This window comes from Triticum aestivum, chromosome 6D (genome assembly GCF_018294505.1).
Source record: "Triticum aestivum cultivar Chinese Spring chromosome 6D, IWGSC CS RefSeq v2.1, whole genome shotgun sequence".
NCBI classification, from domain to species: domain Eukaryota; kingdom Viridiplantae; phylum Streptophyta; class Magnoliopsida; order Poales; family Poaceae; genus Triticum; species Triticum aestivum.
Window position 1 is genome coordinate 64679736 of NC_057811.1, and position 10942 is coordinate 64690677.

Consider the following 10942-nt stretch of genomic DNA (forward strand, 5'->3'; position numbering starts at 1 on the left):
GACAGGCTAGGATTAAGGTTTTGAGGCCGATTCGGGGCCGTTCGATCTCGATCAGACGGCTCCGGCGAGAGGGGTGTGCTAGGTGGGCTGAGTGCTGGAAGGTGGGCTGTGTAGAAGGGCCAAGAGCTGTAGGAGAGAAGAGAGAGAGGCCCGGCAACAGTTTCCGGAGACCGAAAACGTCCGACGAAGGTACCGGCAACGGTACCGCTACAAGTTTAACGATTGGGCAATCAAACGAGCTCCGAATGCGATGAAACTTGACAGGCGGTCTACCCACACTATAATAAGACCGCACGCCAACTTTCAACCCATTCCGAGAACATTTTTCGGCCACTTATAAAATAATATTTCGGAGGTGCCGCGGGCGCGTGCGAGTGTGGTTGGGCTCAGAACGGACAACGGAGAGAACCGGGGAACCCGAACGGACGCAAGTTTTGAGAGACATGCAAATAAATGCAGATGATGACATGGCAAAATGGAACACGAAAGCAAATGACATGACAACGATGACGAATAACTGGCGGACACCTGACGCGTCAAATCCGGGGCATTACATGAGGCCAATAGCAATGTGGCGGCCATCAGGAGCCCAGCTAACACTAGTGACAGGGCCGTCATCCTCCTCAACGGTAACGAGCTCAGATGTCGAGCCACTTGAGGCGTCCCAAAGGTATACCGTGTTGCCCAGTGCAATCGACAGCACATTGGCGCTTCCCCAGTCCAGCAGGTTGAGGTAGTAATTGTCAACGAGGCCTGGCGCATCCAGCATCCTCTCTGGAGACTGCATCATCAGGTTTACAATGTACATAGCTAGAGTCAGTAATCATCACTGAAACTGGAACACCAATGAGCACCCCACAACAAAGCGTGCCGTCCGTACCTGGGGTATGTATCGACGCTGCTTCGCCGGTTTGTCCTGGATGGAAGCCGCATCAGCACGCAGCTCTGCGAGGAAGTTGTTGGCAGGCACAGGCAGCCTGTTCTGGAAAGCGAGGATCCTGGTGTGGTTGTTAAACAGCTTCTTAGGTAGCAGCCTCCGGTACGCCTCCTTGGCCGGCGATGGCGTCGCCGCGTTCTCCTTGTCCTTCCTCGGCTCCGTCAGAAGGTAGTGCGCCATGTCCATGTCCATCGCGGACCTGTTCGGGATGAACCTGTCGCCCTGGAAAGCAAGAAGAATTAAACCCGTTCAGTCAGGCATTTCGTCGAACGGCCTCCACGCACGGGGCGCAGGCGAAGGGGGGGCACGCGATCGAGAACTCACATAGCGCTTGACGGCAGGGCTGCCGGACGGCGAGCAGAGCGACGGCATGTAGGGGCTCGAGCCGGCTTCCTGGAGCGGCGGCCATGGTGACGGTGACAAACATCGCCCGCTGCTACTCTCTGGTGATGTCATGTCGGTCAGAGTCATCAAGAACAGCAAGAAACAATCGATGCGAAAAAGATTAGGGCAAACAGAGCGATTCAATTCGACCCGGAAATCGACAAGAAACCGTAAGCCAAATCGATTCAAGAAACGAGATCCTGGAGACTAGCACGCGCGCGGACAAGATTCAAGAAACGAGACAGGGGACCAGTAACCAAACGGGCGTTGAACGTGAGGCGGATCCTGGAGAGCTTCGCGCGCGATCGAGACGGCGTTCCTGCGAGCGTCGGATCCGTTCGCTCGCCAGACCGGGGGGCGGGTGGATATGGATTGCTTGGCGGCAGAAGAGAAAATTCTGTTACGGGAGGAGGAGGGAGGGAAAGTAGAAGAAAGGGCGCGAGAAATAGCCGTTGGGTACCCCGTTCCCGCGTTTCTCTGGCTAGCACCGGCACCGCGTAACGACGCACGCGAATCGGTTTTTTTTTTTTTTTGAGGGAACCGTGTCGGGTTTCCTGTTCGCCGTTTTCTTTTAGACACTCCTGTTCGCCGTTCTTTGCGTCGATTTGCGGACGCTTCGCACATAGCGTTCTGGGCCAATGGCAGAAATTTTCTTCTTGCCAGTTCTTTTTTATTTTTATAAAAGTTCAGAAATTTAAAAAAAATTGAAATTATAAAAATGTTCCTATTTTCTAAAAAAATAATAGATTAAAAAAATATTCACGTTTTTGAAAAATGTTAGGGAATTTTAAAGGTAAACGTTTGTGACCGGGGCGCTTCGGCCGGTCGCATCCACACGCGCGCAGCTGCTAGCGATTCAGATCGCGACACGTAAGGAGTGACACGCATTAACAAATCTCGGGCCTTATCTCTCTTTCTTCTTCGTTCTCCTCAGCCGCTCGTTTCTTTTCTTTCCTTTTTCTCCCACCTCACGAAGCCGCCCGTGATTCATGGCCGCGCGGGTCGCTCCCTTTCCCCTACCTCCTCCGCTCGCTCCCTTTCCCCTACCTCCTCCCATCACCTACCTTTTTTTCATCCTTCTCCACACGAAAAGGCTCGGGGCGGCCATGGATGGTTCCCTCGAGCAAGCTGCAACCCAACAACGGCCGTGCTCGAACAGGCGACAAAAAAAGCTGCAACCGGTCGACGGCGGGGGCACGGATACCTCTGACAGCAAGTTGCAAGCAAACGGTGACGACAATTTTTGCTGCCACCGCCGTCAGATTTTGCTACAACCGGCGAGGATTTTTGCCGCGTTCATCCATGGCCGAGTTGCGACCTCGCGATGGCGACGGCGATTTTTTTGTTGCAACCGTCATGGTGTTTTGCTACGTCCGGCGAACTTTTTTGCTATGTCCATTCACGGCGGAGCTGCAATCCGTCATGGAGGGGACGATGATTTTTGCTGCAACCGTCCTCGATTTTTGCTACAACAGCATCCTGAAAAGCTACATCCAGTATGTTAAAAAGCTTCAACACCACACAGGGAGCTGGGGGCGGCCATAGCGCAACCGCAAAATGCTTCAACCGACAGCTGAAAATGCTACATCCGACACCTTAAAAAGCTTCAACGGGTAAACAAGAGCTTCAACTGGCATTGGTGGCAGCTACCACCGGCGGCAACCATGTTGCTACGGTGACGACGTCGTGGTTTCTGCTGCAACCGCAGCTAAGGATGCTGGAACCAGCAAACGTGGCTGCTGCTACCGGCGACGGCGTCTTGTTTTCGCTGGATCTGTGTTGGGCGGTGCTTTGCTACGATCGGCGGCGGGGTTTTTTGCTACAATGGGCAAGAGTTTTTTTTGCTGGAACCACCACCTATAGATGTTGGAGATGGCATTGGGAGGACGGGGGGATGCAGCCGGCAACCACCGGCGCCGGAGCAGATGCTCTGCCTCGTCGTCGAATTTTGCTACGGAAACCATAATGATTTTTGTTGCAACCGTAGTTGGCATTTGCTACGACCGGCGACAGAAATTGCTACGGCGGTGACGGTCAGGCTTTGCGACCAGCGGCTACAGAAGGCGGCGAGCGCGGGCAGCCGAGCGCGAGCACGGGGTGGCGGGCAAGCGCAAGTGGCCGGGGACGAAGGCGCGGTGGCCGGGGGCGAGCGCGGCGGCCTTGTTTTCCCATGGGGATTTCCTCGTACAGGAGGTGTACGCGAGGATGACGAAGGAAATCGACTCGGATATGATGGCAGTTACAGTTCGCATCGTACGTTTGGGGGCAGTCCGGCCGAAAGTTGGGCCGGCGCGCCGGCGCCCAGCAGTGGCCAATTTTAAAACAGTTCGTGTTTTCCAAACGATTATCAGAATTTCAAAAGAGCAATTCCTGTTTCAAATTGGTCCATGAATTCAGAAAATATTCGTTTTTTCAAAGAAAAAAAAAGAAAATATCATAAACGTTCACCTTTCCAAAAAATGTATAGGGTTTCAATTGTTTTCCATTTTTTAAAATTTGTCCAAAGATTCCGAAATTGTTCATATTGACAAATTCTGTTGAGACTTTCAAAAAGTGATCATGTTTTCAAATTTTGTTAAGAATTTAATAAATGTTCCCTTTTCCAAATTTTGTTCACATGTTTATATAATGTTTGCATTTTTCAAACATTGTTTAGATTTACAAAAAAATCCTCGTTTAAAAAATTCATCATAGATTTAAAAAAAATGTTTCTGGATTTCAGAAAATATTTGTGTTTTTCAAAACATTGTTCAGAATTTAGAAATTTTTCCTGTTTCAAATGTTGTTCCCAAATTTTTAAATGATGCACTTGTCTGGAAAATGTTAGGGAATTTCAAAAAATGCTCCTGTTTTAAAATTTGTAAACAAATACACAAAAATATTTGCGTCATGATTTTTTTTGGAAATTTAAAAAAAAATCATGTTTTTTAAAAAGAATCAAAATAAAAAGGGAACAGATAAACCGGTTTCAGTGCCTAGTTCACTACATTGAACCGAGCCGCTATGGCGATGGTCTGCTACAACCCAAGCGCTACAGTAGCCATCTTGACCCGAGTCGCTACAGCCCCTATTCCCTTCTCGCTACTATGTGTTGCAATGGGTCGGCCCAGCAACAAACTCACCTGTGCGTTTGCTCGGCAAAATGCCACAACGCGCGGCGTATAGGGCTACCCGCCGCGTGTGCTGCATATCACGGTGTTCATAAGTTCTCTAGTTTCTTTCTGCCAGCATTGTTACGAGAAATCGTCCCAAATGATGCATCTTGCAACCGCACAATTACGCTCGATCGACGCACGTGTTGTCAACTGCACGATCTAGACAGATCGTGTCGTTTCATCGAGATGTGGGTGTGGGAAGGGCGGTTGGTTTCAAAATTAACGTCACTCCTCATTTCCCCCTCCTCTCCGGGCACTGAGCCAAAAAATAGGATGTATATAAGCACATACTGAATGCTGGGAAATATTAGGATATATATATATATATATATATATATATATATATATATATATATATATATATATATATATATATACCTATATAGGACGCCAGTTTGGGGCACCTAGGTGCCCAGGCACCTTGTCTAGATGCCGTCAGATCTGTTATTGGGTATAACCCGTTAACAAATAGGTGTTTATTTTTGCGTTTTATTGTCCATCAGTAAGAAATTAGTTTACATATGTCTATTTGTAATTCATACCCCCAATGATGCATGCGAATTGAATACCCTGCCAAGAAATTTGCATGGCGTGGCTTGTGCAATAGTGGTTTATCATTTTGGAAAAAACGAACCGAAATTATCCATTTTTTTGGAAAGGGTATAACATGGAAAGGGTATCATCTTCCGAAAATGTGGCTGTCATCAATGGTCAGTCAATTTTTGCAAAATTAAACCGAACTGATTTCCCGTCAGATACCTTCCAAAAATTTTGCGGGACGTGTGTAATATGGAAATGGTATAACTAGGAATTGAAATACCTTCCAAATATGCGCCTCTAATTAATGTACATTTTTTTGAAATAATGAAACCGAAATGATACTCAGTCGGAATTAGAAATAAGTCGGAGGTAAGACTATCAGACTATTGAACTGGGTATTAAACTTGTATCGACAAACATGAGCAAGGTATGGCAACAGACAACACGATGATACTCAGTCAGAACACAAGTTTGCCATGCAACCTGGGTTTTAAACTCATTTAACAGTTGGCAGTGAGGACGACAGTAGAATAACACGACCATTGCTTAGTGTTATGCAACAAACAAAATGAATGGGAAATCATAAATATCTTGGCACTGTTATTATTAAGGACGAACAGTACATGCTTCAATAAAATGAAGGAAATTTTGTAAGAAAACTATTACACTTGTACTGAAACGTATCAAGTATGTAAAGGAGGATCGCCACATGTAGAGGTGTTGTGGCCAGGAAGCTGGCACTTCTTGCAGACTTTATTAATCTTTGACTTTGTCAAATTCTCTGGGTTTTGAGGACAACCAGTTCTGTAGTGTCCTTTCTCTTGGCAGAATGAACATTTCCGTTTTGTACGTACACCACCTTCGGCAGCAGATTTGAGCCTTGCTGTCCTTGGACGTCCTCGCTTCTTGCGTCGGTTTGGTGGAAGCACATCGTCATGAAGTTGAGCTTCCAAGATGTCCTCGTCTTCCATTTCATTGGCACACTCATCATCTGATTCCGCAGATAAATGTGTAGATGTTGTGTGGACTTGAAGTATAGCCGTAGCATCTTCTTGGGTTGGCATCAAACGGATCTCCTGTAAAGCTTCAGTAATTTTCCTCATTGCAACATGGTACGCATCAACTGATGCATCACCTTTGGACGATAGGTCCATGCAAGCTTCGAATAACAGGGTATGCCGGTGAGTCCTCGAAGCAGCAGCATGCATGTTGAATCTGCTTTTATTTCCTTCTCGGGCATTGCTCGTCCATCTTTTCTTGATGTATTTGTCTGGAAGATTCCGGCACCCAATATGCATCATAACCTGACACAAAAATGAATAATATAATTTGACTCTAATTTCCTTGGGAAAAGAAGACTAGTACTGAAAGGGTCCATTGTGCATACCCTGATTATGTGTGAGCATAATATGCCCATGTGTTCAAATAACCTACAAATACATCTGTACTCCTCTTCATCTTTCTTTACATGAACTGGAAACTCCAACTTACTCCAGTTTTCCCTCGTATCACATTCCATGTGAACTGTTATGTATGTGCCATCATCTCTGATTTCTTGGACAAAGTAAGACGCACTCATGTATACCTGGTCGCTGAACTTCGCAAACATGGTGTCTGTGTAAACTTTAGCAGCTTTCCTCTCTATTGGTGATCCACATCTCGGCTGCCTTGCATCCTGCGAATATGAGAAGTGGCAACGGCATGAGGTATGGTAATGAATCTCATTTAGAAAAAGGAAAAGGTATATTTGTATTATAATATAAATATACCTTCGAAGTGTCGAACTCAAGTTTGTCCTCAGCCGCAATCCTATCAGCAATAAACTTATCGTATTGTTTAACGAAGTTATGCATGGTTGATGATGGTGAAACGTAGGCTTTGAGCACATGATTCATGCACTCGCTGCGTTGCGTTGTTGTCATCTTTGCGAAGAAAAAATCTTTGAAGTATGGTGGTGCCCAGCGATCACGTTTATCCCACACATCTTGTAGCCAGGTGTTGCTATGGAGATCATACTCAGCAATAAGTGAGTTCCAAGCACCTTCAAACTCATCTATGGTCCTTGTATGATTAAGAACTCTATGGAACTTGTCCTTGAAATCAGATGTCTTGCTGTAAAGATTAGGACCAATATGTTCTTTGGCTTTGTAAAAAATGTGCCATTTACACCACCTATGGATTGTGTTAGGGAGTACAGCTTTGATGGCAAGTTCCATGGCCCTGTTCTGGTCTGTATTATTTGTACAAAATAATTAGAATGTTTTAAGAAAAGAAAATGGAAAAGTGCTGTAAGGGTATGTGGAGAGTAAACCTGTGAGAATTCCAACTGGATGCTTATCTTCGACAGCTTTAAGAAAAGTACTAAACAACCACTTGAAGGCATCCTCTGATTCTTCTATAACCAGTCCGCAACCAAAGATGACAGTCTGGAAGTGATTGTTTACACCCACAAAAAGACCAAAAGGCATACCGTATATATTTGTTTGGTAGGTAGTATCAAATGTGACCACGTCACCAAAGTGCTTGTAACTATCCCTAGACCAAGCATGCGACCAGAAAACATTTTTTATCTTTCCATTCTTTCCAACATCGACAGCATAAAAGAAATCTTTGCTTGATTTTTGCATTTCTACAAATAGTCGTAATGTCTTCTTGATGTCATCTGTACTTTCTTCAATTCGGATTGATTGTTTAACACTTTGAAAATACGTCCTAGTGAAAGGCAGCATCGATGCTCCTCCGGCAATCCCGGCTATATATCCATACATTTGAGTTGTGGTGCTGTTGTTTTCCATCATATCTTTCATAATGCGCTTGGTGCCCTCACCGATTTTGTTATGTGATTTCCAGTTGCGGGTCATACCTGTGCTGGTTGTAAGGGGGTGATTGTGTTCTTGCCGGAGTTCTGTGATGATCCACTTATGTTCTTCATGTCTGTGTATGCGCATCACGGCACCGCAACCTCTCTTCACAGATTTTTGAACCCCCTTAGATGGCTTGCCCTGAGAAAGGAAATACAAGACAACAGAAAAATTGAATGATCCCACAATCATGAATTATTTTAGTTTGAGTGATAAACGATAAGTAGTACATACCGCGCATGAGCATACAAATTCGATGTAAGTAGTGTCACCAGCAACATTTTTGACTTGTTTACGAATTCTTATACCAAACCCGTTTCTCAACGCGTACATGTTATAAAACTGGAAGCCATCCGTGTCTTCATGGAATACCTGGCCTAAAAAAGGATCCATAATCGTTGCATCGCAATATTCTGGTGGAATAGTAACCAGCGCAGTTCCGGAGTCATCACTAATTATAAAATATATAATGAGTCAGCACTGAGTACAAGTTTCTAGAACAAAAATGACTAATATGTCTATTACGTAGGGAAGATGAGTATAGTAGTATCAGAAATGACCTGCCACTGGTAGTCCTGCCTTGATTAGAACAATCCAGTGAAGGACATCCTTCCGTGCCACCAGCGACATCTCCTTCAGAAGGAGTGGTCATTAGGTTTGCGCTTCAGACTATGGTGTTTCGTTGTGAAATGGTGTGTTTGGGAAGGAGGGGTTCTCCTTTTAAATACCCATACGTGAGATAGGAGACTCCACTAGCCATGATCAGTAACTGATTCGGGTTATTAACTCTTAGTTATGGTGTGATTCATTGCCTAGCTAATTACTAGGAATTAGCGATTTGTTGCATTCACTAGTAGTGGTACAACGTACAAGGCAGTGCACAAGCACTTGCTCTGCTTCCATTTTTACGGACGATTTTAGATTGCTTCTTAATTGCAAGACACCTAGTTAAAGAATCGTCGCTGAATCTATATTAAAATTGATGTTTGCTATGATACTTTGCCTGACATTTTATGTTAAAAATTGAACTGACTACTGTGACCACTATAGAAGGTGTCGATATTGGTTATGTACAATGACAATGAATGTACGATGGCAGTGTGAGTACTCATTTTTTATAATTTGAAGAGACGTTGGTGTGGATGTTGGTTACTCGAGCAGAATAATGTAAAATAGTAGTCAGTAAGGTGGTCGCCGCTTTCATGGATCCGTCAACTCAACACTGGATCAGTTGCTACCATTTGAGCCCGCCATGATCAATGTGGCACCATTTTGCTTTGATATTTTTTGACGGCTGTGTATTAGAAGAGAAGGTTTAGTGTATGTATGGAACTGAAGGTAATATTCGTTTTTGATCTCATTGGAGTATGGGAAACCCAAATGAGTTGAAGTATAAATCCAGAACATAGGAGAAAATTGTAGTCTAATTTGTATGAAGCATCGTGTATGAATTTTAACTGTCGGCGCTAAAAAGTACAATCCCAGGACAGGTCCGTGGGAATATGAACCGACAACATGATACCCAAGGGAACGTATGAAGAGATTGAACATAAAATGAAGCAAATTGTCGTATTTATTACATAGAATGGTCAATACTTTTTCCGAAAGTGAAAACAAGTTCGATATAATTATGTAAATGATGAAATAAAGGTAATAAGAGAGTCTTCATTTCTTCACGACTACTCCATCCTCGTATTGCCTCACAAGTTGTTTGACGAAATCTGGAAGTGCCGCTACATTATCTCTGATGGTAAGAATGTCCAGTAGAATGTTGGCCCTAACCTTGTCAATGCAAGCCTGGGTTGACGATAGGAAGTAAGTAAGGCAACACATGGATGACAGTTTTTTTATTGAAAATGTCTTAAGAAAAATTATGGATGGCTTACTGAATTGAGCTCTTTGGCGACGTCTGTCCCCTTCCAATTCTTCATGAACTCCAAAGTATAAACACCACTCTCAACCCTGCACAATTAGATGTAACCGGTAGTAATTAAAACAGTAAAATCTTGAATTATCATGAGACGTAAGGTTAGGCAGAGGAAATTCTTACTCAAACCGGTGTGTAGGCACAACAGGTTCCTTATAAGCCCATGTAGTTACATCTTCTTTCCAGTCACTGAAGAACAGGGACAAGCATTGTTGCATGGCAGAAGCCAACATAGGTACAATCCAAGTATGCCTACTGTATTGCCTAACATCCTCGCTCTTTTCAGGCTTACTAGAGTCAAGGATGTAAATAACTCTTCGATGCAAGTCGAATGTATAACAAGACCAGTGTTTAATATCGCATAGGGAAACATGAATCTGCAGTGACCATATACCCGTCCGTTAGACAAAGCACACTAATGTAGCTTAGCAAAATTTGTACTCTTACATTTTCACACTTGGAGACGTTGTACTTGAGGTGCGGACCAGTGAACTGTTGTCGAAACAATTCCGGGTTCCAACAGTCTCCACCAGCTATTGCATGAACCTGCAAAAGTCTTATGTAAATAAAAGTTTGGGTAATAAATTCATATATGCGGAGCAGGATAACAAGATAACTAACCCCAAAATCAGGCTCAATAAAGTGGCGCTTTCCATAAGCGTCAGTTTCCCCATACATCTCAAAATCCAGTTGAATGAGCCTTCTAGTGTAAAGACTCACGGTTGGATACTCAACTCTGTCATTGCCTTCAATGAAATTATGGATGTCTGTCCCCGTTAGTTTGATCGCGGTTGGCTTGACATGAGCTACCCAAGTAGAGCTAGATGTAGGGGATAATTAGTAAACATTGCGAGCTTCAGAGGTTTTGGGTATGGACCAAAAAATATGAAGTTGAAATACCTGGATACATCTTCAGTCTGATAGTTCTTAATCCAGTTAACTAATACATTCATCACGTGTTCTGGACAAGAATGTACAGCGGCCGCGTCACCAAATGGAGAGTTAATAGAATACTTGAAACGCTGACGCTGAGGTTTGTTATGGGTAGAAAGACTGAAGTCCAAGAGTTTGGGTTCAGGGTACTCTCGTTTTATGCCACACACATGCTTTAGTTCTCCTTGGCTGTTCTCAACGTACA

General features: G+C 44.2%; 1 protein-coding gene across 1 annotated transcript; it reads right to left on the reverse strand.

Annotated features, from left to right (window-relative positions):
* Window positions 1–498: 498 nt before the first annotated feature.
* On the reverse strand, window positions 499–1765 carry LOC123141082 (cell division cycle 20.2, cofactor of APC complex). Its single transcript, XM_044560316.1, has 3 exons — window positions 1262–1765; window positions 881–1159; window positions 499–781 (listed from the first exon to the last, which is right to left on the reverse strand). Exons 1-3 carry the CDS (start codon window positions 1406–1408, stop codon window positions 551–553), a joined length of 657 nt encoding a protein of 218 aa, XP_044416251.1. The 5' UTR covers window positions 1409–1765; the 3' UTR covers window positions 499–550.
* Window positions 1766–10942: the final 9177 nt, after the last annotated feature.